At 41.5% G+C, this 27,163-nt stretch overlaps 2 protein-coding genes across 7 annotated transcripts in view; both read left to right on the top strand.

Moving 5' to 3' along the window:
• Positions 1–13,910, top strand: part of FGD5 (FYVE, RhoGEF and PH domain containing 5) — a 110,140-nt gene extending 96,230 nt beyond the window's left edge. For all 3 annotated transcript variants that reach the window (XM_055706978.1, XM_055706979.1, XM_055706977.1), the window contains exons 15-21: positions 1,906–2,005; positions 4,154–4,291; positions 5,384–5,486; positions 7,234–7,364; positions 9,049–9,177; positions 10,902–11,050; positions 11,796–13,910. In XM_055706978.1, coding sequence (XP_055562953.1) covers positions 1,906–2,005; positions 4,154–4,291; positions 5,384–5,486; positions 7,234–7,364; positions 9,049–9,177; positions 10,902–11,050; positions 11,796–11,832 — 787 coding nt within the window. In that variant the 3' untranslated portion in view covers positions 11,833–13,910. The remainder of the gene's footprint in view (positions 1–1,905; positions 2,006–4,153; positions 4,292–5,383; positions 5,487–7,233; positions 7,365–9,048; positions 9,178–10,901; positions 11,051–11,795) is intronic.
• A 9,372-nt stretch (positions 13,911–23,282) lies between these two features.
• Positions 23,283–27,163, top strand: part of NR2C2 (nuclear receptor subfamily 2 group C member 2) — a 45,117-nt gene continuing 41,236 nt past the window's right edge. For 2 of the 4 annotated variants that reach the window (XM_027811661.2, XM_014283582.3), the window contains exon 1: positions 23,283–24,464. The gene's annotated coding sequence lies outside the window, so the exon portion shown is untranslated. Of the gene's footprint in view, positions 24,465–24,677; positions 24,814–27,163 lie in introns of those variants that run through there. The other 2 variants (XM_055707431.1, XM_055707434.1) reach the window with 1 other exon arrangement.

The raw sequence follows: 27,163 nt of genomic DNA, 5'->3' as shown, positions 1-27,163 counted from the left end.
TTTGCATTTCAAAAATGTTCTTCTTGGACACAGGGGTAACTATGTGGTGCTCATATAAAATACTAAAGCACTGGGAGAATGTAGCCAGTGCTGCCACCCTTTTAAGGCTAATTCAGAGTCACAGATAGCACTGTGACAAGACAAAATCCCATCCCAGTCCAGACCACTTTCTGTGTTCCATAGATGCCTCCTGCTGTCCTCTCTATATGCTTAAGGATGCTCTGAGCCTTCATGCAACCAGTGAAATAGCTAATTAAGAATAGGCCAGTGCCAACTGACATAATTTATCTTACTCATCAGCAAACAGGTGTTATTGCCACATTTAGACCTTAATTACCTGTGATTACTGCCTACAGATGTTTAATGGAGTGGAGAAGAGGTTAAAGGGGCCAGTTAGGTATCAGGCTTTTAACAGCAGATTGTCTCTCTTATCTGTCCTTTCCAAAGTGGCTTTAATTTACATCAGTATATGGGCCATGATTTCCTCTGATTTTTGTAAATCATTACTTAATTCTCAAATTAAGAGAATTTCCAAGAAAGAATTAGGAAGAGACAGGTTAAAGCTAGGACTTCTTTTAGTGCTTTGCAGGTTGTGAACATGATTTGTCCGGAAGATACAGACATCTTCAGCTTTCTTAGAAAGTGTAATTTAACAGGACTTTTGGTAGTAATAAGGACTGACTAGTAGTGTGACTCTTGCCAGAGATGATCTCCTACAATATAGCCCCTTGGCTTGCAGAAATTAGACTATATGCAGTAGATACACTGGTTCAGTTTCTGCTCCAGGCTTCTTGAATTTTAGAGGCTGGTGTATTTCAGACAAGGGATTATGCTCTTGGTGCTCTTGATGCAAAGTCAGAGATCATTGATAAAATCTGGCATTTCCTCTCTTTTTGTCCTTTTTTTTTCTTTTCTTTTTTTTTTTTTTTAAGACTACAAAATATAAATTGTTCTCAGATGTCTTGCTTGGTGGCCTTCATGAGGACAGTGTGAGGAAATCACAGCTGAACAGCAGCTGGCAATGATGCCACTGCTAATTTTTACAACAAAATCTAGTGGGTAGCTTTAATGTGAATGTCTAGTATGATTTGGGGAGGGAAGACCACACTGAGTTGCATTCCCTCCTGTGACTGATGCTGGGAACAGCTAGAGCTGTGCAGTTTCAGATGGACAGGAAGTGCACAGCTTGAAGTCACAGCAGGAAAACCAGCTAACACAGGCAGGACAGCTTATGGCTGTAACAGAGCAAATGCGTCTGGTAAGTAACAGAGAGTAAAATCCCTGCTGCTTTTCTGGGATATCTAGACTAGCAGGGAAGCACAACGCGCTCGCTGTTTTGCCTTGTGCAAAGGGAGCATCTAGAGGCCAGTCTGGAGAACTACTGGCCTCCATCCGTAACTGCAACTAGAGGGAATGCAGAACTTCCTTCCAAATTGCTGTCCTGGCCTCTTGCTGGGAGACTGGAGATTGTCTGTGATGAAGCTAGAGGAAGATGAAAGTATTCACATATCTACCATAGGTGACAGATTTCCGCATTTCCCAAACACACAGATCATCTAAGCATCCCACTGTAGAGATAAGCATTAACATGCTTACTTTGCACAACCCCTGCAAATACTACATGCATGGAGTGCCTAAAACCTAGGGCAGAAATGACGGAAAAAAAAGAGACATTTCATATTGTCCTGTGTGATCTAGGATTGAGCACTAGGATCTACACTAATCATCCTGCTTAGTAAGTCCAACAGTCAATTTTCTTCCTGGTCAGAAAATTACCAGATCAACACAGCAGTGCAGAAAAGCAAACATTCATAAAGTGAAGCTTTTCTCCTCTGATCCAGAAACAGCTTGTTTCAGTCCCTGCTGTGCATGGCACTGACTGCTCTGCTGTATTTCGTTCCACAGCTCTTGCTCAGAAAGGGATGACTGGTACAGCTGCATCAGCAGACACATCCCAGATGACTACAAAGCTCACACCACTTCCACTTTCCACAGCAGCGTGGAGGTAAGAGGAGGCCAAGTCTTTCAATGCTTGAAAAAGAAGGGAGAGGGTGGAGAGAGAGAGAGGAAAGGAGGAGAGCTGTAAAATGCAGTGTTCCTAGCGGCAAGACTTCTTACTGTTTCCACTTAAACCAACATGCCAAGCTCAAACAATGAAGTTCATCACAGCTCATGGGCCACCTCTGAAATGTTAATCACACTCTATACTCCGTGGTCTTCGCTTAAACAGGAGCTCTTCTGGAGGAAGACTGTTTTGTCCTAAAGGGTGACTATTTTGGATGAACTAAATATAGCTACAAACTTCACAGATTTTGAGAAAACCAACCTACACATTACTTAGAGTTATATCATATACACAATGAAGTCCCTGCCTCTACAAGCCCCACCAGCAATATTCAATTTGTACCAACACAGCTGATGTATGTTATTGTTATCCCATTAATTTCAGTTGTACTGCTCCCAGTTAAGAAGGCAAAGAATGCATCTGACAAAAAGTAAAAATGCTATTTCAGGTTATGTTGAACACCACTTTTATTAAATAGGCTAATTGGGGAAAAAAAAAAGAGTGCTGGTGAGGGCACACCTGGAGTGCTGTGTTCAGTGCTAGGTTCCCCACTGCAAGACTGACATGGACATACTGGAGAGAGTCCAACAAAGGCCACGAAGATGATGGAAGGGACTGGAGCAGCTCTTCTGTGAGGAAGCGCTGAGAGAGCTGGGACTGTTCAGCCTGGAGGAGGGAAGGCTCAGGGGGGATCTCATCGATGTATGTAAATACCTGAAGGGAGGGTACAAAGAAGATGGAGCCAGGCTGCTTCTCAGTGGTGCCCAGTGACAGGACCAGAGGCAACAAGCACAAACTGAAACACAGGAGGTTCCCTCAAACATCAGGAAACACTTTTTTTTTTTTTTGTCACTCTGAGGGTGACTGAGCACTGGCACACATTGCCCCGGGACTTGTGGAGTCTCCATCCTTGGAGATACTCAAAAGCTGCTGGACAAGGTCCTGGGCAGCTGGCCCTGGGTGGCCCTGCCTGAGCAGGGGGGTTGGACTAGATGATGTCCAGAGGCCCCTTCCAACCCCAACCAGTCTGTGATTCTGTGATTTAATTTTTGAAGACTTCAGAAAGTAAAAAATTAATTAAACCCAACAAAACAGGATTTTCCTTCTGGCCTGAAGCCAATATACTTCCAAATATTTAACAAGAAAAAATTAGAAATTAGTTAATATAGCTACCTAAACCAGATCCTTTTTCAACAAATGAAAAAATACTTTATTTTGTAACTCTTCTTCTCATGTAAACGTGAATGTGCACAAAGAGTAGTTTGATGTTTCTGTGTTTCAATCCTGTTTGTCTGCAGAAGCCTGATTTCCCCACAGAAAACCCTCCTGACAAACAGTTCTTCAACAGCACAAGAGCTTGCACTACTTGCGCCAAACACTAAGCTGCTGTTAACTGACAGTGAGGTACCTGTAATACTTTGGTGCTGAACCTGCAGTAACACAGCTTCTCAGCACAGTTCATTAGATTGTATTCAGTTCCACATCGAGCATGGCTCCCTTGCTTGGAGCAAAGGCACCTGTACAGCACAGTAACGTGGTGCATTCTAAGAAACAGGAACAGTGAATACGTTTTCTAAAGCTGCTTACCTATATTCAGATCAGCCATGGAAAGCACGCATCAGATTTGGATTGTGTGGGGATAAATTTAGTTTTACTGTTTTCTGTACTCTCTTGTCCCTGACCTGTCTCAAGGTGTGATGACACAGAGCTCAGACCCTTTTCAACTGAAACCTATAGAACTTTTAAAAGATATTATTTCAATAGCTGTTAATAAAAAGATGGCTTTCACTTATGTTCTCACCTGCAGTGAACCAGATCCTTGTCTGATGTGGAAGAGTGTCAGTGCCTGACCAGTAATAGATCTACATGGATTTTTACCTGTTGTGACCCTGGCTTTAACAGCACCATGAACTGACTGGTCACAGTCTTTCCGTGCTGAAGCAGCTGTATCTAACTTACAAGGTGCATTAGGAATTAGAAAATATGGGTATCTTAGCAGGTGAAGGACTGAAATGAGAGGAGAATTGTATGTAATGGAGTAGGGCTGACTGAATGCACTTCAGACAATTTGTCTTGTTTGATTTTAAGCTAAGAGAAAGACTTGGAATACCCTTGGGTGAGAGGCCTCCTACTTTGGTGCCTGTGTCCCATGTCATGATGTGCATGAACTGTGGCTGTGACTTTACCCTCACATTGAGGAGACATCATTGCCATGCCTGTGGGAAGGTAAGACCAGTACAAGCTTCTCAGGGAGTCTTTATTCACACTTCTATGACCCTGGCTGCCACTGCTGTAACTTCTGCAAACCTGTAGCATCATCAAGACCAGAATTTGATTTGTCACAGAACCTGTTAGTCCTTTGCTAAATTAGTAATTAGGTTTCTAATGACTCTAGTAGGAAAAACAGTAACCTTCTCTTGAGGGTCAAATTAATTCCCAAGGGTTCGTAGTTGAAGGCTTACAGGATAATTGTTGCTGAGTCTAGCCAGTACATCTGATATACAGTTAGCTCTAGAGACAATGAAACAATACAGTAAAAATACAGTCTCTGTTCTGGACAGGGCAGTAGCACATCTAGTCCATTTCCTGTCCCTGAGAGTAGCTGGTAAAATTATCTTCCAAGAAAAGTGAAGAAACTCAGCAGTAGAGCATGGTTTGGTCAGTGACCAAAGGGATAGTTTCCTCTGTGCTCCACAGAAGAGCTGCTGCCTTTTGCCCTAAAGCCAAGGGGATTTATAAGCTTTCTTGGTTTTCTCCCTTTATCACTGACTCTGGAGATTGTGTGTACACATAAACCTGCAGTCCTGTTTTAAACCATAGCTGTCTTTTAGCCTCAGTGATTTTTATTTTTTTTAATCAAACTACCAGTGATTTTTGTCAGTATGAGAAAGCATTTACTTTATCTTTTTTCTAATTCCACAGAGAAAATCAGCCTGTACTTATGCAGGGACAGTAGGAACATGCAAGCTTCCTTAGGAAAACAATGTTACTAACAAAGCTAAGAAAACAGAAGTAATACTAAAATGGTCTTTCTGTAATTCACTGGTAGAGAAGGTATAAGTTCCTGGGGAGATGGGCATAGCAGTGGTGTGTAACCAAATACAGTGATCAATTCTGCTTGGCTTACAACAGGGTAAAGCAATCACATTTCATCCAGTAGACTTACCCTGACTGACACAGTTGTAGGAGAGGGAGTCGTCTAGTCTACTATGCATCTTCCTCCCCCAGCCAGTTCTGAGGATTTTTTTTTTGTATAAGCATATATATATATACACACATTTAAATTATATTTACATGCATTTCTCCTTGCTGAAACAGATTGTATGCCGAAATTGTTCAAGAAACAAATACCCTATGAAGTACCTCAAAGATCAAGCAGCCAAAGTCTGCGATAGCTGCTATGTGGAACTTAAGAAAAGAGGTAAGATTCCTTCATTCTTGGCAAAACTGACAAACCCACTTCCTGCCTGAATAATGGGGAGGCTTTAGGATTTGCTTAGCATGTTGTGTTTTGTTAAAGAGGATTTCTCATTTCAAGCATGAGACATGTGTATTGAGGTCCCAGGAGCACCAGACTGTACTGCAGCTAAAACTGTTTTAGCAAGCCAGGCTCGCTGAGGGCTCCCCCGGTCTTTTGATAAACCAGAATAATGATAAGAACTATGTCCTCTGAGGAGCAGCTGAGGACATGGGGTTTGTCTCACTTGGAGAAAAGGAGGCTGAGAGGTGACATCATTGCTTTCTGCAGCTTCCTGAGGCGGCAACATGGAAAGGGAGGTGCTGATCTCTTCTCCCTGGGATCCAGGGACAGGATGCCTAGGAATGCTTCAAAGCTGTGCCAGGGAAGGTTCTGATTTGACATGAGGAAACATTTCTTTACCCAGAGGTTGGTCAAACACTGGAACAGGCTTTCTAGAGAGGTGGTCGATGCCCCATGCCTGTCAGTGTTTAAGAGATGTTTGGACAATGCCATTAATAACATGGTTTAGCTTTTGGGCAACCCTGAATTGGTCAGGCAGTTGGACTAGACAGTTGTAAGGTCCTTCTAACTGAACTGTTCTATTCTGTGATGTAATTATAAGTGATAGCTCCTCACCATAATTTCAAATGAATTATCCATTAAAGTAAAACAATGGCTTTACTGTTCCTTACTGTCCTCATCCCTGTTGTAGCTTTTACAAAAAGAAATGCTGAGGTAAAGTGCAGAGTCACTAAGAGCTTTTCTACATGGGGAATTAATCTGGTTACAAATGAAAGCATGAATTCAAAGCAGAAGAGCTACTGCCTAACTAGAACTCTGTATTATTGTCCTATTATATGTCCCTTTCCTGATTTAGATACATACCCAAATCAAAGATAAAAGGGGGGGGCAGGTGTTACATAGATATGAACAGAGAATGAACAGGAAATAAAGTTCTTGCACAACTATTCATGCAGACAGTCTCTGAAAGTAGGCATATTGTACTGTTAAGGATGAAAAGGTGGGGACAGATGAAGTTTAGTTGTTTCATTCTGATTAAAGAAATTCACACTGGCCAAGCAAATACATGAACAGATACTGTCACAACAGCCAAAACCACATACCCAAGCTTTCTTGCGTCCAAGAAATGATAACTCAGATTTGTGTTAAAACAATGCTGTGCTTTATACTAAGAGCTTCCAGATAATATGTGTTGCCAGAAGTGAGATCATGAAGATATAAACTCAGATGAGTGGGGTTAATGTAGATTGATAGTGACAGAATAACTGTCTTCCATGCGGAACTCAAAGAGAATGGGTCATACAGAAAGAATGTCCTATTAGTGAATCTACCCTGCAAAGGTGTTACAGAACATCGGGGGTATAGACGGAAAAGCCATTTGTTTAATGCTGATTTTAAATTAGAAGAAAACAAGCTGTGTTTTGTGCTTTGTCAGCTGTCTTGCAGGTTTCTTTCAAGTAGCTGTAGGTTATTGCCATTAACCTAGGTTGCTATGAAACCCACCCATCTAATCAGACTTAAAGGGGTGATTGGAAAGAAAAGCTAAAATAAAAACTGGCTGTGGAAGAGGCACTGTATTTTCCTTAGTTATCTGCATTAGTGTGTTGTGTGTCTTTTACCCTTAGTCTGATATATACTGATTCATCCATTTCCCCCTTTCCCTTTCTGAATTTTCTTAATCTTTCAGAGCGGCCACTAAGTGTGAGCTTCCCTCCAACTTCATCCAGGTGTTCAAGCAGTGCCTTCTCCTCTGTCTTCCACAATATTCATTATACATCTTTTAAGAAACAGAAGAAGATCCCTTCAGCTCTTACAGAGGTAGGACCAAGCTGTCTGAGAAAGGCAATGAACTGCAGAGAACTGTGTACTCATACTTCAACAGCTACGTTTATAATTCATTCTGTGTGCAGTGGGCTCAGCCCATTTTCATCATGCAATTATTTTTTCTGTTTTTCATAATAGTGTTTAAAATGCAAGCTTCCTGAGCCCACTGAGATATCCAGTTAGAACAGTGTACTGTAGTTTGCTCATCAACATGTGAAGTCTTTAGAAAACTTAAGATGACTTCAAAGTACTACACAGTACAAGGCAGATCACAGACAATGACAACTATCAAATGAGCATGAGATACTGTTGACTTGTTACCTTTTTTTGATAAGACCCTTACTTGTGAAATCTTACTTTGATTTCAAGAGAAATAAAATACCACTTAGGAAATAGCATCTGGTCTTTGGCAATCAATTCAGGAGCATACATGTTTAAGCAGGTACTTTCCCGCCACCCCACACCAAACTATTTCAAATCAGATGGGTAAAATCTTGATCCCACCAACATAAACAAAACTTCCACCAATTTCAATGGGGCCAGGATTTCTCCAGCTATATTAGTTTTCTTTCCAGGAACAAGGTGCCAATCATGTTGATGTAGTCTCAGTAGCCAAGCTGCCCATTGAACTCAAGCACAGTAAGGTACTTCCATTTCACTGAAATCAGCAGGTATTTATCGTTGTATTAGAGAACAGGGTGCACATGTCTTGCTGAACTCATTGTACAGCCAAGACACTGGAATTTCTTGACGTGTGTTTACGTTGAGGTGAAACTGAGCCAGAGATACAAGCATGTAATACAAACACACAAATCAAATACTGAAAGAACTGGCAGGCAAAATTTCAGTCCCGTTAGGAAAAAAGCATTGCCTTTCTACCACAAGGGGGCAGCACATGTTTGTTAAGATGGACTGTCGCACAATAGCAGTGCTCTGGAACTCTTGCTAACTTGCTTTACCCTGGTCCTGAAACATTTCCGTTCTCCAGCAAAACACTGCTATAGTACTGCTCAGTTTTCTGTCTGTGACACAAAAGCTGGTTTTGAATCTCTGCCCATTGTTTCCAAGTGCAATACTATCGCGATTTACTCCTGTAACAAATAACATACACTGCAGTGTTTGTGCGTGTATAGTTCCATCTACTCGAACTCCAGATCTTTAAGAACATTAAGCACTTAAATCTCAAAATACTTCTGTGAGAGGGTTTACTTTTCTCAGAAATATTATTTCACAAATGAAACCAAGTCATAGTCAAGTGATTAACATAAACTGATATAAAACCATTGCAAAGTCCTAAATATACCCACATCGTAAAAGTGTTCAGCCACAAGACTGTAAGTCTTGTTTGGAAGCATGTACTTTTAATATACCCAAAAAACCAGACCTGGGAAAAGGGACAAGTCTGGCTTCTCAGAACACAGCTGTAAACTTGCTGACCTCAATAATAACTCAACTGTGTATTTTCCATCAGAGTTACTGAGAACTAAGTTTAACCAGAATCTTCAATTAAAAAGAACTGTAATACTATGCTTATGTTTTTCCTGTCTCGATATTTTTAATGGTCTACTTACAGTTTCAGGGACATAGACCTGATTGTCTGGTGTGATGCGAAGACACTTAATCAGGAGGGAAAAAGCCTTTGTTGTTACAAATCCTAATTTCTCCTACTCTGCTTTAGGTGGCAGCCTCAGGAGAGGGAGCTACCATCAGTGGTTACCTCAGCAGATGTAAGAGAGGCAAAAGACACTGGAAGAAACGGTGGTTTGTTATCAAAGGCAAAGTCCTCTACACCTACACAGCAAATGAGGTACTGTGCAAACTGACTTGAAATAGTTTCCTATCTGTGTTCCCTTCTTTACTCTCTACAGGCAGCACAAAGAAATGTGAAAGGTGTAAATGGCAGTTTTCACAACTACCGGCCTTCTGAGTCCTGGTCCTAACAGACCGAGTCCCCAGGCAGCAGTCCTTGTCTCAAGGGGCCCAGCCACAGCCTTAGCTGGGTCTTGGCAACCTCTTCACAAACAGCCCCTCGTTATTTGACTTTTTGCTATACAGGCTATTACAAACTGTCACCCACTGTGAACCTTAGTCTACATATTCACACCCAAAGACTTCAAGATCCTTAGGGATTTTCTGGTGCACTGGGTAACTGCCAGCTATTTTGTAGATAGATGGTGCTGTGATCCATTTCTGGTGGGAAGGAGAATCTTGTAGTTTTGCAAGTATAAACAGGACATATTTGTCCTACCAGTACCAACAGTGAAAGACAGCAGGCAGTCTGCAGAAGTGAGAAGAATGCCTTCTGTATTGGCCTGTAAACTCTTCCTTACAGCCAAGGAGGTTTGATATCAACTACATTTATGTATTTTGTCTCTTCCCAGTCCCTTTTCATATTTTAATTTCTTGCCCTTTTTGAACAGCTGCAATATAAATAAACTTAAAGTGTGACATAAAGTTTGGTTATAACTGACCAAATTCATAAGCAAAGCATAAAAATTCATTTTACTGAACAAAGGACACATAGTGCCAGAACTGTTGCAACAGCAATATTTGGTATTTTAAGCCCTCTGAAGACTTCGCAAACATCAATTATTTAAACTCAAATCATCACCACGGTGGTTGCACGAAGCAACATTATCCTCTTTAAACAGATGAGGAGAATGAGGCAGAAAAGACTTCATGATTTGGCCAGCAATTTAGACCATTAGCATCAAATTCCGTATCCAATACATTTACCTTACACCTCTGCTAATCTTAAAAGCGATCATTTCTGGTTCAACAACAGGGAAAAAGCAACAGATGGCTAATTACACTTTGCATTCCCAGTTTGAAATTTAGGTCCTAAAAGCAGAGGCAAGGGCAACATACACTTATGGAAAACATTACCTAAATAGGGTGACCAAAACTGCTTCTATCAGTAACATCTAAACTGCAATTCGGTTAAAGCTTATTGTTGTTTTTTTTTTTTTAACTTGTACAAAGCAGCCTCTGGCAAGCAAAATTCATTACCAGCTCAGAAATTTCAAAGCAGCATTTTGGGAAGCAAGTGTGCTGTTTGAGACTGCAGATTTCTAAGAAAGTTGCTAGTGCTATGAAAGGAAACGACAAGGTACCAAAAAGACTACTACTCATACTCAGCAGATAGAAATAGTGAAAAGGAACAAAACTGGGAATGGTAGCTGCTATACTGTCTCACACTCTCAGTAACCTCTAGTTGGCCTCCTGGACCATTACATCAAAGACAGTCATTACAGTAACGGCTAATATGACCTTCATGGTCATGTGGATGATCACGAAGAACTGGACTTTTGGAGGTGGTATCAGAGTTCAGGATTAAGACTAGATAAAAAAGTGCAGTACACCGGCATTTCTTCTGTTTGGGTGTGACCCACCAGTGCAGCAACAGAATCACACTACTGCTTATGTAGCCCTGTCAGGTAGGGGTTGTATCATTATTTGGTTTTCAGAAACAGCCCTCAAACTGTTCCAAGCCTTCTCTCAAAATCTTGTTCACTTCTTGTTTGCTTTCAGGACAAAGTTGCGACAGAAAGTTTGCCTTTGTTGGGTTTCACCATTGCCCCGGAAAAGGAGGAAGGAAGTATGGATACAGTTTTCCATCTCTACCACAAGCAGACTCTCTTTTATAGCTTCCGAGCAGAGGATAACAATTCAGCACAGAGGTATGGAGGCAGACTTCCACACCAGCCAGTGCACAGGTCCGGAAGCTTATGTAGGGCTTTTCCCTCCTCTTCAGAACGCCTTCATGACAGAGGAAACAGCTTTCAGAGTACTGATTAAGCCCAACTGCATCTGACTGGCCTGGGTGACATTAAAAATCTACCTGGTGCTTTTTAGTTCCTTCAGGAAGGGGAATCTGCTCCCTTGTATAGGTAAAGAAGAGGCTGCGTCTCAAGAGTCATGCCTAGAAGTCTGTCAAATGTGACTACTGTACAGAAACTTCTCTGATTTATGTGTTCTATTTATCTGTCTCTTCATTTCCTCATAAACAAATTCTTTTTTAGATTTTCCATTCTAATGCTACTCTTTCCACATAATAAAATAGTTAATGAAATTAGTAATAAAAATGCCAGAACCTCAAGACACACAGGGAAGGAATGAGTGTTTCTGGGAGGTTTTGTTGCTTTTAGACATACTTTAGTGGTTTGATCTTTCCTATTCTAAGACAGCACTTGTACTATCTTTGAGATTTTACAATAAATTGTTGGTTAAGTTTGTACTAGAATGCAAAATCCTAGTACCCAGTTCCCTGCTTTAATCATAAAACTATAGTTTCTCATTAGAGTTGGGATGGCAAATACAGTCCTCTTCAGGCTTTATGTTCTTAAGATACTTACTTTTCTTAAGATACCCATGTTCCTAAAGCGTATATAATTTGTACCACTTTTTCTTTCCTGCCCTTTTTAGGTGGATTGAAGCCATGGAAGAAGCATCCATATTATAGCAGCTATCATTCAATGAACTTGGAATAAGTGATCAGATTTCTATACACTTCCAGCAATCCTCTTCTGTCTTACAAAACTGAACAGTGTATTTCAGACAAACTGGCTACATACACTGGATATGAACTGTTTCCAGATTGCTCTTTTTGCTTCCTTCCTTTACATCCAAATTTTTTGCAAATAGAAACTTTTAAATAGAGAATATTTATGGTGATCTTTATGTCCATGCAAGTTCAGCCTATGCTATAAGCTTCTTCTCTGGTCCCACAGTAAACCAAGTCTAACATCAAGACAAGAAAATACATGAAAATACTGACTACAGTAAGTAATGGGCTCAATTTTACTTACTCTAGAGCACTATCATATTTCATTGGGTTGGTTTTGATGTCTATCATGAAATGAGAAAAAAGGCAGTAAACAACAAATGCTCATTTAAAGCACTTTATTTTTTTATTGAACCACAGATTCATTTTTTTCATGTTTCTAAAGAGTTCTGTGGCCTGATTAATTACTCATCCATTAACAAGTGCCAGCATGAAATTTTGCCCCATGTATGCTAAATTGTTTCCACAAAAAATGAATGAACACTACATTCAATTTACCTGGTCTACCAACACTTCACTGGCTATAATCCAGGATAATTACTTTCTATCAATTTATAATTTTACACAGATCACTGTATAATTTATGTTAAAGTGTTTAATTTCATAGCACTGTAGTACTCTGAAATGCACTCCAGTAGCTCTACAAATCCAGACACTAAATTACATCACTACTCCCTAAATACTGCATCAGACTCAAACCCAAAGGTTATTTTTAATTTATTATAAACCTACAGACAGTTTTTATTTAACACTAGTCTACCTAATAGTGTTAAGATTTTTATCTTCTATTTAAATAGTCTATATTTTCAAAGCTCCTGTTGTTTCTGCTGTTCTTGTTATGAAAACTGTCATAAGAAGTTTAATATAACCAGCACACCATTTGAAATATGCTGGTCGGCTGAAATGCACTTGTCTGAACCTGCTCTGCTGGAGTGCTTTGGAGCTCCTGTGGCTAAACGTATCTTACACCAGACTGCTGTTGTGCACTACATCTCCCAGGCTGAATTCTCAGCAGCCAAGTATCTGTATGACTTCAAAGATACTGTGCTGCTTTACACCAGCTGAGGATACAGATCTCTGGAGTTTGGGGGGTTGGTTTTTTTGTTGTTTTGTTGGGTTGGGGTTTTTTTAGTGTTTTGTTGTGGTTTTTTTTTTATAAAGATGGTTGAGAAGTGGTATTCTAATCATTGCAATAAAATGGTTTTATGTCCTATATTTGTCATAATATTTGACTGAAGAATAGAATGGCATTTATGATTAAAATATATCTTTGTATAAAAATACCATGTTCAAGAATTTACTTACATTAACATATATTGGTGGGATTTTTATTACTTTGATTTTTCCCTTTCTTCAAGAAGTTTAATGGATATCTGAATTTTTAACCCTAAAAACTGTTTAGAATTGTCCATATTTTTAAAGGTCTATAATATGTATCCAAATGATAAAGATAGTTCAATTTATCAGCTGGAAAAACAAGCTTAAAACAACAAATACATACCTACCACTAAATAAAAATACAGTTGTTTGGGGGTTTGTTGATACATCTGAGTCTCATATTTTCCTAAAGCAGAGATTATCAAACAGAAACAAGTATGAGAAAAGTAAAAGTTCCATAATCTTTAGTTAATGGATGAACACCAATGTTAACTCTTGGTTTGATGTTAGAACCATGGCCTTGCTACCAATACATTGTAAATGTTTATCCCCCCTTAAAAAGATTTTGCACTGAGAAAAAAATATGAGAATGTTGAATACATTGTAAGATCTCTAACCATGGTCCCAAACAAAACAAAACTGCACTATAGAACAACAGTATTAGGAAGATTTAGGTGCTGACATTTAGTGACTGTTATATGAAGTTTTCAGTTATAAGCAGGAAATGAATACATGAAAATATTTTGTTGTAAAAAATAAGTTACAGTGCTATTAAACATTGTTTTAAGTAATGTGAAAAATAAAAGAGCAAAACATAACTGCAGTTCTACAGGCTATTCCTTTACATTATTTTTACCTTCTTGAATTCCAGTTCTAGTTACTGTAAACGGACACCTATTAACAAATTCTCTGACAAACTAAGGAAAAGCATCAGATCAGAAGATGGTAGAAGAAGCCTTCTGGCAGAAATAGGATTTAGACCTAATTGCTATGATGAAGTCTTTCTGTCCGCACCACATTTACCTTCACTAAAGCCCACCCACCAGTCAACTCAGCTTCAGTTACAGATATAAATGGTCTCAGTACAGCGCAAAGAGAGAAAAATAAAAATGTCTTCACAATTTCAGTCCAACTATTAATTTAACTTGAGCAAAGCTAAGCACCAGAGACAGAAATTATCTTCATTTCATGAGTTAATCCAGTAATCACTTTTTAGAAAATTTTAACATCTTAGAATAGAGGTATATAGATACTCACTTTACTATATGCCATTTACTTACAAACAGCTCTTTCTTCCTAACTTGTAGCTAGTATTACTCCTCCAAAACAGATTTTGTTCAACACCTTCACAAAAGTTTCAAAAAAATAATTCAGTAGTAAGTCACAGTGTACTAGCTACTCAGAACAGCACAGCTGCAAGCTGAGCTCATTTGTTTTTTCAGCATTTTCCTGCTTATTTTGTTACTTATTAGAAAGCATTATTAGCTATTATCTGCAACTATTATTTAGATCTATCTTACAGTATATGCCTACTTAAAATATGTTTTTTTAACAGTTATTAAATTATTTTTCCAAATCAAAGTACAAGTCATTCAGAGCTGGAAACTATTCAGACATGACAAGATCCCATGCCTTTTACACAAGCACTGCTGGTTTAGCCCTGGGACTACTACCCTTCCCGAGTTGATTCTGCGTTGCTTTTACAATTGATGAAAACCCGACAGCTATGAATGCCAGCCAGGCTTTTCCTGTTTGCTTGCTACATTGGTACAAAAGCAATAAAGACTAGTTTGGCTGTAACCACATTCCGTGAATATCACTGGTTGTGAAGGTAAAAAAAAAAAAAGTGAAGGGAAAGGGTATTCTCTTGTCACTTGCTGAACCTCCTACATGCTACACTTAAAAACAGTAGTCTAGCTTCACAAGTAACTTGGGAACATTAACATACAGACTTCTATTAAAAATAGTGAGATCCTTCAATCTGGGTAACACTGAGGCACCACATTTGAGCAAGTTTTACAAGAAAGTTTCTAGACTCCAGGGCAGGTTTACAGTTCCTTTCAGAGAGACCCAATTAATTTTTTTTAATTATTTATCTTTCCTTAAAGAACTATTTCACAAATATTCAGAACATAAAGCACCCATGAAACAGCACTGTTATTCTTCGCCATGCTTTCTTTATATTATTACTAAATGACAAGGGTTTCACATTCTTTTGATTCTTTTCAAATCAAACTTCCTAAAGAAGTGTTGCAGATTGTTTCTAATATATATGCTTTGGAAAGGCAGGGAATATATTTTACATAAATATGCTCTGATTTTTTTCATCTTTTTACTTGTAGTACTGTATTTCTATGTCCTTTCCTCACTCCTCTAAGTTACAATAAACCAGAGGATAGTTTAAACAGCCTAGTAGCTGTCTATATTTTCATTTCACATACTATATGCCACATTATTAACTGTAGTACTTGCCAGCAGACAAATGTGGTCTTAAAGAAAGCACCACAGAACTGGAATTACTTTCTATCCATACTGACAGTTCTTACAGAGTAGTCAGTTCCTGCAGTAATAAATGAGTATGACATATTGAGAGGTCACTTTAGGTGAATTTTGGGGCAGGTTTAGGATTTTGCACTGCTCTTGTTTTTCAGTCTTCAATATACAGCAGTTGTATATTGGTCTTAAAACTGCTTTTTATAAATATTAATGAATAAAAATTTATCTATATTAAATTTCTTAAATAAAATTGAAAATGCTTTCTAGTTTATTCTCTGCAAAATTTCACTTCATAGTACAGCCACTACATGAGAAACATCAACTCTTGGATCAACAAGTTTTATCCTCTACAATCAGAAATACAATTCTCTTGAGTAGCAGAGTGCACAACAAAGTAAGTACAGCATGACTATGCAGCCACAAGACTGCACCAGGATCTGAACCATACGCCTTCTCAGACTACTCTGAGGTCTCAGGTACACGATACTTTCCATATTCCTGCATGCCTTCTAGAATTTTTTGCGCCTTCCTTCTGATCTGTCCAAAACCAACCGCAATATGCTGGCAGGCCTAACAGAGCTGCAGTCAGTGTGGGATTTCACTGCTGAGCAAGATCACAAAAGAATGCCCAGTCATTAACACAAAGTGATGTAAATCTTAAAAAAAAACCAAAACAAACACCCCCCCACACACATATACCTATATAAAGTCTGCTAAATCCATCAACTTTCACAGCACTTAGTTGAGATTCCTAACATTCCATTTCAGTGCCCAGTGATGTTAGGGTCTGCAGACGAGTTAGTTGACTTTAAAGACTTAGTTGTGTACCTTTAAGACAGCCACAAAGATGTCAAGTATGTAAACATGATGCAAGAAACCGGAACTTAGAACCACAGCATAGAGGCAGGTACAGCAAAAGCAAATAGCAAGCAAGAAGAAGACAGAAAGTACATGTGTTAGATGCTGATAGGCTATCTAAGAGATATAAGCAATATGTAAAAATAATAAACGCCATTTTGGCCATTTTGTCTGAACCCAACCACATAGATAGAGTGCTTTTGTGTCTATCTCGACTTGAGTCACCACACAGCGATAAATTTTTCACCACAGTGGCAAGAAAGAGTGATTCTGAAAGCATTTAACCACATTACAGGAAACCTTAATCCAACTCTGGTTTTGCATGAATTTGTATTTTGCCTGAGAAATCTTGACTCTGCTGATTCTGCATTAGAACGAAATAAATCTTTGCTCTACCACGTAACTGCCTTCGTCTCAAATAATGACAAACTCCATTTAAAAAAAAGGTCAGTCCACTTCTACTTTCACCAGCTACAGCCCAGTATCAAATAAAAAGACCATGGCCACACACATGTCTGAATGTGCACACAGCACAACTATGCCCTGACCTCAGTACCAAAAGGAGAGCCAAACAGCTTGGTGCACAAGACAAAGGGATCAGGTGAGCTCCACTGTTGTCAATTACATGGTGGAAAACAGCAACTGTTACTCAAGCTTCTGAAGAATAAGCAAGTCCAGTGGCACTATAAACATGGCATTTCAGGATGGAGGGAAGTCATTGTGTTCTTTAGTGTTCTCAATATCCTTGTAGCATACTGTCTCAGTAGACAGTGTGCCCTCTATTACTTTAAACTAAACCTAACTGCACATAACGCTCACAGGTTCACTAGAGAAAAGTTCAAAGGCAAATGCCACAGATTGAACCAAGACACCATTGCATTCTGTCCTTGCATATTCTGCAGAGAACAGCAAATACCTTATAACAGATAAGATACAGAAACTTCATTTAAGATGCATCTTTTACTCATTGAAATGTTTAATTCTGACTACCACCTGAGCATCATGAGCGCACGGAATAATGCCATATGCCAACAGCTAAACAACCACTTCCAAATAAACCAGTAGAACTATTCAGAACTCAGGCTGAAGTGAGAGTTTTCTGCAGTTGACAAAGCCTAGAGCAGACCGCAAACCCCCTTTTACTGAGACAGCTACTGAGAAATGAGGGCAAAAACCCCACAGGACAGAGGTCACTAGCTTCACTCAGCACTGCCCAGCCATGTACAAACCTGAATACAAGGCACAAGGACTCATACTTCAAAGATAATCTTCTAACACTTAAAAGAGAGTTTTAAATTTAATGCGACATTAACAAGACCAAGCAATTTATACTATTAATACTTCTCAGTCACTTCTAACTTGAATTCTTTCATGCTAGATATCAGCTTTGCTCTTAAAATTTGTCTTCGAAGTTTCAGGAAAATTCTATGAAAATTTTAACTACCTGAAATGACAACTTAAACCCCAGAGCTCTATAATACTGTCAATCCTAAACACTTAAAACAAATGAATAACCTTAAATTCTGCTTTTATTGTGTACTTCTTGGCCTGCCCTGACTTTTGACCCCCTCTTAGTCTATTACGTACTTTACCACCAACACCACTACCACCACCAGAGAGGTTTTTGGCCTATGCCCACCTTTGCATTGCAACAGTTCTTCCACATCTAAAACACCCTCCCCTCCACCCTCTAACTGTACACATCTCCCGTCTCACCTTTGGTATACGGTGGATTCAATCTGATCTCTCAGGGATAGTAGCAACTTCCACGGGGTCTCTTCCATCCTCTTCTTGTATAGCAGCTTTACAGCACATTTTTCTTCTGAGGCAAAAGGCCCACAAAAGGGAGGAGCTAAACAGACCTTATTATCAGCAGGAAAGTTTGAAGAACACCACTAAAATCCTTTCTGAATTATGGCTGCGAGCAGTTGAATACTTCCGGAAAGAAAACTGTGGGCTGTGGGGAAGAGACCATGCTCCTGACAGAAACTGCGAGCTGTGGAGAGGAGCCCATGCCGAAGGACATGCTCCGCTCCCGACAGGAACCGGCCTGTGGAGAGGAGCCCACACTGGGGGACATGCTCCTGTCAGGAGCTGTGAGCTGTGGAGAGGAGCCCACACTGAGCACACACTCCTGACAGGAACCAACCAACGAAGAGGAGCCCACGCTGGACTAGGTATAAAGTGTGAGGAGGAAGAGGGGCAGAGAGGAGCTGGTGTGTACTGACTGGATCCCCCACCTTCCCCCATGCACTACTCTGAGGGCTGGAGGGGAGGAGGAAGGCAGAAGTGTCAGGAGGGAAGGAGTGAAATTGAGCCTGGCAGTAAGGGGCTGCAGGGGAAGGTGTTTTAATCTTTGGCTTTCTCACAATCCAGTTCTATTTTAACTGGCGATTAGTTAAATTAATTTTCCCCAAGTGGAATCTGTTTTGCCTATGACAATAACTGGCAAGTGATCTCTCTGTCTTCATCCTGACCTATGAGCTTTTTCATCCTATTTTCTCCCACTGTCCTGTTAAGGACAGGGAAGTTGGCAGGTGGGTCAGCATCTGACAGCAGTCCAAGGTCAACTCACCACAGTATGACAGACATTTAATTCTTTGCTGCCAGTCTAGTTATTACCTTCTAAAGTATCTCAGTTGTCTTTGATATTTTTCTGCCTCCAGCATCTTCTATTGATTTTATTTCTCTCCAACCATGACTAAAGCTAAAAAGAGCCTATACAAGCACTTTTAACTAATGCTTTTAGAAGTCCATGTATATAAATAAATTTATCAAATCTCAGCACTATTCTAATACAATATTGCTTATTAAATAAGTTAAGGGCATATAGTATAGTTCTAGATTTCAGTGAAGTTATTGCAAGAACTGCAGTAAAATTTGTCACAATCTTGATGCAGTTTTCTTCACTGCACATTTTGTTGCCAACCTCAGCAAGCACGGTGGAGCTGCACAGCAAGCAGCATTGCATTCCACATCAGAGCTCAGAGCAGAACTGCTCCAAGGCCGCCTCTTGGTGGCAGAAACAAGGAGACAATTTCTCCTGTCCTCTACACCTTTCCTCAACTTGCCAAGCAGGAAGCAGAGAGGGGGAAAGCACCAATTCATGTGTGGCACTTCGCATCTTCTATTCTATCAGTGTCAGTCAGAGGTTTGTTAGTAAGTGGAACAAGAGAAATTTGTGAAAAAGAAATGAAAGAAGATGGACAGAACTGGAATAGACACTAAGCAGGTAACCACTTGTTATCTTTAATTTGGTGTATCACATTGAATTTTGGATTTACAGTGTTCGTCCACTATTAGTTAAATTAGCTAACTTTAAATAAGCCCACGGGCAAGTCTGATTTGTCTCACTAGAGTGCAGGCAGTTATGTTTGTGCCCACTACTTTTAGAGGCATCCCAAAAAATAACAACAATAAAAATAACAGTCTGTCACTATCACAACCAATTACTGCGAGCTGCAAATTTAACATTTGAAAAATTTCAAGCAGTTACCCAGAGATTTGTACAACACTGCAGAACAGAACTCAGGATTTGTTCACTGTTTTTAAACACAAGAAACTAAATCACGCTCAGAAGTTACAAGATACCATATTTTTATTTCCATAAAATCATACTATGAAAGCATGTAGTTTTCACTTATGGTCACTTCCCCGCCCCCCCTCAGATCAATGTATATACCTGAAACATGTTTGCAAGATAATGCTAAGCAATCTTGGTTTGTTTTCAGATCACTGTGCAAACATTCAATAAGGTATCTCCAAGCTTTACTTCATAGGATATACAATTTTCATTACTGCATTTTTATTTCTAGTGCCACTCTGACAGAGGAAAAAGTGTATGTTGCCTTCCAGCAACGTCAGTAACTGATTGAGTTACTGGCAACATTCAAAACAATAGAGAATTTTGCTTTAACAGACTAGACCACTGGTCCAAGTGCAATATCCTACTTCTCCAAAGTATCTCTGACCTTGGGCTTTAACAAAGAAATAAAATGTGTGTGCTCAAAAGCACAAAATGATGTAAACAGACAAAACCACCCTTTCTCTTGACCACTGGATCAGTTAGGCTCTAAAGCAAGAAACCTTCAGTGCAACGTCTTACCATAGCAAGATTCTCACAATGCACAAAACTCTAGAAGAGGGAGCCCTGCTGAAGCAGGCTGTACATTCAGGTATGCATCCAACAGGGTGAAGAAATAACATGCTTGGAAATTACCATCAGCACACACCTGCTTTATGGGAACAGCATCCCAATGATTGCTCATCTTTTCTGTTCTCCTACTCCATTATGCCACAGCAAGTCTTTCATAAGTACATACTCATTTGGTTGCCAACATATGCTGTACATCAAGAAAATCCTTCAGAAACAAAAATACCAGTTTACAGAAATAAGTGTTTTCATTTTCCCTTCAGATACCAAAGATTATTAATACCTACTGAAAGGAATCCACTGCAGATCTTCGGTTGTTGCAGGTTTACATAACTCTTTTGACAGGACTGGTAGGGCCTTCAAACATACATGTTCATTTTTCCAGTCTTTCCTTGGACAAATCTCAAACTTACTTCAAAAAGAATTCTGTTCATATAAAAAAAAGCCTAGTGACAAGTCAGAGGTACGCTCTCAAACGCAACACTAGGGGCAGAACACTTCCAAAGCCCAAGAAATAACAGTAATTACTCGTGCAAGAGAAAACACCTTCCTAGCTAGGCCTCCTGACTGACTATCATACAGCAGAAGGGCACAAGGTACACAAGGTTATTGCTGCTGCAATGCCTACCAGCCCCTGCATGCAGAATCACAGGTTTTAAACAGGTAAAACCAAACGAAAGACAACTTATGTCAAAACAGGTTACAACATTGTTGCAATTTGAGTTACAGCGGTCAGGAAATAACACAACACAAATAAACTAGCAAGCAACAAAAAGCTTTACTGTTGGTCAAACTCTACTGTCCATGCTGTTTCTCCATCCTCCAGCGGCCAGACCACACTCCTCGTCTCTGTTTCATCCACGTTTTTTTTCCCCACACTCCTCAGAGCTATTTAACCACTTTGCTGTAGGATCACTGCTGCACATTGTCAAAGCAAGGCCACAGCTACATATTATCAGTGTCAATCATTCCCCTACACAACATGACTGTAAGACTAGATGTAAGAACAGATGGAGGTGAGCAAACCAGTAAATAAGCTGCACTATAGAATCACAGCATTGTTTAGATTGGAAAAGTCCTTTAAGGTCATTGAGTCCAACCATTTCCTAGCACTGCCAAGTCTAACGCTAAACCATGTCCCTAAGTGCCAATCCCTCTAATGTATGGGTTCTAAGCCAATTGGTAAATTCTCTCATGCACTAAGGCCACTGAGAAATCTTTATCATGATACCTAACGCACCTTTGCTCAAGCCAATTAAAAGAAGAAAACACCACACCCCCCAAGCACACTCTTGCACGCTTCTAAACAGGGAGTAGTGAAAAGGGTCAAGACGACTTGTGGGAAAGCGACTTACCTGGTAAGCAAGTATAGAACAACTACTGCAGAAAAGCGAACAAATGCCAAAACACAAACACCTGTTATTGGGAGTCCTTGAAAAGTCCTGGCTCTCATCTATACATCAACTGAAAAGATCAGAATTTCAATCCACTCCAAATACCAACAGCCAGGAATCAGAAAAGTAGACAAGTAGCAGTCCAAAGCTACCAAAATGCTAGACTTCCCTTTTCAGAGGTATGGGCAAGAGAATTTGCTAGTGAACAGAAGCAAATGAATTTTAAATGTATTTTATTATCAAGGGAAAATAGCACTATTTCCCTGAAGAGCTCAAAATAATCATTACTATAGAAAGCAAAAATGTAACTGAAAGCATCTTAGTCTACTTCCTTCCCCTCCTACACATTCTGATGTTCCTGCTCATAAGGATGACTCTAAAATCCAAAAGCATCTTTGTTCATGGTGGGATCCTCCTTTCATTTATTCAGCAGGTGACAATCCATCACTGAGGAATGCAGAACTGAACATAAACTGTTGGCAAGAAGTACTAGGTCTTGTCAGAGAATCCTCTGACCTCAAGACCGAAATTATTTTTTACCTAACCATGAACACAGCTGTTGTGAAAAAAATAATTTAAAAATTAAGGTTCTGATGAAAACATTTGAGTATAGCAAATAAAAGGACAAAACTAACAATTCAGTTTATATTTGCTTACAACCATGACCAAACAGATACACATCTTACAGTTTAAAGCTTGACTAACAGCAATTTATTATCTTCGTCTATTGCACTTTTTAAAAGGTGGGCTTTTTTCCCCAAATCGTCAATTTAAAAAACATGCTGTACTCATAGATGCTGCTCCACAAGTCATTATCCTCAATTTAGATAAGGGAAACACATTCCTACCCTAATACCTAACCTACTTCTACACCAAGGCTGTTATGAGAATACTGAAAATCCTTACACATATCTGTATTCAAAAAATGTATTTACACTTTAATAGTATGTCTTATGAAGTAAAAAAATAAATCTGCTTTTGAAGAGGTCCATAGTTTAAGAATTTGAAAATTCTTCATACATTTAACATTACAGTAATGAACAAATACCCAAGACATGTTTTCAAACATTTTATTTTTGTATTGCAAACACATCTGTACATCATGTGCATTAGTAACTCTTGTTTTGTGAGAGTAAGGCCATAATTCATAGGTTTTTCACATAATTTCTCTACATTTCTCACATCCTCGCCCCACACTGCCAGTTCTGACAACAAACAAACAAAAACACCAAAACCCAAACAAACCCCCCCAAAACCAAACAACTCCCAGGAGTGGTGACTGTCATACGTTTCCTTTCAGGAGTTACTATTGCATCCTATCTTCCAGTTTTACTGTTCATCTGACCGCTCCTTCAGCTTCTGTCACATCAAATTACTAAAGAGAAACTCGCTACACGTACTTAAGATCATTTTAATAGGGGTAGGTTAAAAAATAGCAACACACAGTTTTGACAGTGAGCCAGGGTCACAGGTCAACACCCAATAGCCTCAGAAAGACGGCAAGCACTGAAAAGTGGCAAGCTCTCAAGCCCACCTCAGCTGCACCCAAACCTGGCTCATACCTACAATCGCACATTCAGAGGCAAAGCAGCCTCACTTACAGGCAGCTTAACCAGGAGAGCCCTCACTGATGACACCGACATTACAAAATTAAAGGAAAACTCAGGACAGCCAGGCGGTGGAGGCCTCTGCGAAAGCCAGCATCAACTGTAAGGCTACTTTTGACTCTGCATCTGTGGCGAGGAGAGACATACACGGAACGGCACCGCCCGCCTGCGTGCGGTATAATCCCCTTCAACCCGCTAACTCCGGCTGCAGGGCACCGGGGAGCTTCATAACCCAGGGTCTCGACGGACAGCCTGCAAGCAGGGGCTCCCTTCCTCTCACGCCCTCAGAAGACCGAGCCCGTGCAAGGGCTGGGATCCTCCCACCGCAGGTGCCCGCCCAACGCCCCCTCCCGCCGGGGCACCACGAGCGCCCAGCACGGGCCTCCGGACCCAGCGCCACCCCCCGCGCGGGGACGGGGACAACTGCCGCCGCCACAGGCGGAGCGGGCCCGCCGCGCGCGCTGCCCGGCGGAGCGTTGGCGCGAAGGCTCGGAGAGGCTCAGGTAGCCCCTCCCCGCCGCCGTCCCCAGCCCCGCCCCGCGAGGGGGATGAAGGGGGCCGCGGCCGGCCTGGTGCTGGGAAGAGGAAGAGGGGAAACGCTCGCGGGCGGCGGCAGCGGCGGGCGGGGTCACGAACTCTGACCTTTCACAGGGGCACGGCACACAAAACAAAACACCACCCCCATCCCCCCGCGCGGCCCCATAATACAGACCCGCCCCCCCCCCGCGGACCCCGTTAGCCCCCTCACCGCTGCCGCCCTCACGGGGGGAGGGAGGGCCGCCGCTGGGCACCACCACCCAACACCGGCCCGCCTGGGCCCGGGTCAGGGCCACCGCCAGGGCACGTTTGGCGCCAATTCCTGAGGTAAAAATCGTTTTTTAAAATTGAGGCGGCCCGGTTGGGTTTCTTTCGTTGGGAGCAGAAAGGAGGGGGTGCGGGGAGGTGGCATCGGGCCCCTGTTCGGGACACCCCTGCGAAAGGCGGAGGGGAGGGGTAACGCTTGGTTTAAGGGGAGGGGGGATTTTAAGGTTCCGGTATTTTGCTGGTAAGCGAGAACCGGCTGTGCAGCAGGCAGGCCTACAGCTCCGGGGGGAGGGGGGAGGAGAGGGAGAGAACCATTGTGAGGTGCTGGGTCGATCCGGTGCGGGAGTCCCGTTGCGGAGCTGCTGGGCCGGAATGTGGGCCGCCTGAGGTCGGAGCCGGTCCGGTCTCGGTGAGAGCAGTCTGCTGTCCGGGGGGTGGTAGGGGCGATGGTCGCGGCAATGACGAGCTCGGGACACGGACACAGAGCGAGAAGATGGAGTCTGAGCGGGCGGAGGCGGCGGCTTGAACCCGACCCTTTTACCTTTGCCACCGGGAGGGCGGAGGGGAGGGGGCGGTGGGTACTTTGCATACGGGGCTGAGACCGCCGCCATCTTACCGGCCTCTTCCCTACTACCATGCCCGGGCCTCTCATAACCTGACATAAGGATATACGGGGTGGGGGTGGGGGGGGGAGGAGGAGGAGGAGGAGGGGGCCTAATGGCGGCAGCAGCAGCCCCGCCTGGGACTTGGCCGCCAGCCAGTGCCGCCATCTTATGCTTGGTCGCGTCCCTCGGATGTTTTCCCTCTTACTCGAGAGGCGGGGTCACGGGGCTTACAAGGCGGTTCCCTCAACCAATCGCTGGCGCGTGTGGGAATGCTACGTGTTCAGTGAGGTCATTGGTTGGAACAGGAGGGAGGGGCGTGGCTCCATGGCGCGCGGGGCAGTAGCCGCATGAAGGCTTTTCAGTAGAGGCTTGCGCGCGGGCCTCTGTGCCTCGGCGAGTTGCGCGCGCTGCAGCCAATGGGGGCAGGCGGTGAGCGCGGCGGGAAGGAGGCCGCCGTCTGCTTCGGCGAGGGGTTCAGGTGGTATGAGGTGTTGGAGCCGCTCCCGGACAGGGCACCGGCCTCATGATTTTTCTGTTGTATCAGTTGTCGCAAGGTTTCCTGGCGGCTTCCTGCCAGTAGCAGTGTAACAGAGGTTCCCAGCAGAGCCTAACCTGTGAGCCTCCTCTCTTCCCACCTCCTTCTCCAGACTCCGGCTAAGGTGAAGCGTGCTGACCTGCTTCGCCATGTAGCTGAGTCAGGCACATCGTATTTGTTAAGAACCCCGTTTCCTTAAGAGAAAGGAACGAATGTCAAGAAGCTGAATACGGCCTTTTGCTGTGGCAACGTAGTAGGGCAGTACCCACAGAATAGCTTCTCAGAAATTTCACTGCAACTTCAGGAGAAATGAATCATTTTATGCTGTAATATGACAGCCGTGCATCTACACCAGGGGTCCTCAAACTTTTTAAACAGGGGGCTGGCGCGCGGATGAAGTGGCAGGGAGTCATCTGCGGCTGCTTGGTTTCCCCCCAACCCCCAGCGGGGGGGACCCTGGGGGGCTGTATCTGGCTTGTGGGCCGTAGTTTGAGGACCCCTGATCTACACGTATGGAGCTGGATGCCACCCTATTAGACTGAAAAGATTTTCCTGGTGCAAGTTCTGCCTTTTTTTTGATGGTTTGCTTTGGTTTGTGGTAGTGGTTTTTTTCTCATGAACTCTGCTGCTCCAGGGTTTTGATAGGAAGCTGATTTTGCTTTGTGTCATGCTCTGGGAGTCAACATCATTAATGAGCTTACTTGGCCTGGCTATGTATGGTTTCTGGGCTTCCAGTTGGATTTGATCAGATAGCCTGAGTTTATTACTCTTTTGGGAAGGTCAAAAGTACAAAACCCCTTGGTGGATAACAACATCAACAGCAAAACTGTCAGAGCCTTACCACAGTAAAGACTTCATTGGGTCTCAGAAAAGTAATCCTATGAACAAAATATCTCATGTTCAGGGTTTCCTTCATCTTAAAGCACCAGAACAGCATGTTATATAGTTACCTTCCTTGCTGAACATAAAAAATAACTTTAAAATAAGATGAGAACACTGAAAAGGAATTACTGAACAACTGAGAAATATCCACAAGCTGCAATATTAAATGGGTCAGGTGGAAATGGTTCATGACCTTACTGTGCAAGTTAAGCACTTGAAGAAAAATGACATTCTGTATGAGTAGCATAAATATGATTTCCATAGGGAATGTCTCAACTTTGATTATGCATCGTTATGAATAGTCTTCCATTGACATATACAACATATTATTCAGGTTTAATTTACCACAATGTGATTTAATATTTTTAACAACAAATTTTTACATTTTCAATATTACCTTTGTAGAAGTTACATTTGAATGGGGGAGGAAGGGGTGGATGCTAGAGATATGCATGCATTTTTCTGTTATGTGTTTTGCTACTGTTCATAGTATTTTTTTTTTAGTTTTATGTGAAATGATTGCTTTACAAGTACCAACAGAAGGTTTTCAATAAAACTTTTAAATGGGCCAACATTCAGGAATGCCTTTTCATTACCTATACCTGGGTCAGCATCTGAACTCTGGCTCTATAATGAGCAAGTCATGATTAAAACCTGAATGCATTAATTTGAAATCTTAATTAAATTTACCGTTGGAGAAACACAGCCTTAATAATGATTGTTAAAAATGTATTGGA

This window comes from Falco cherrug, chromosome 4, assembly GCF_023634085.1.
Source record: "Falco cherrug isolate bFalChe1 chromosome 4, bFalChe1.pri, whole genome shotgun sequence".
NCBI classification, from domain to species: Eukaryota; Metazoa; Chordata; class Aves; order Falconiformes; family Falconidae; genus Falco; species Falco cherrug.
Note: the sequence above shows the minus strand (reverse complement) of the source record. Positions and strands in the feature narration are given on the sequence as shown.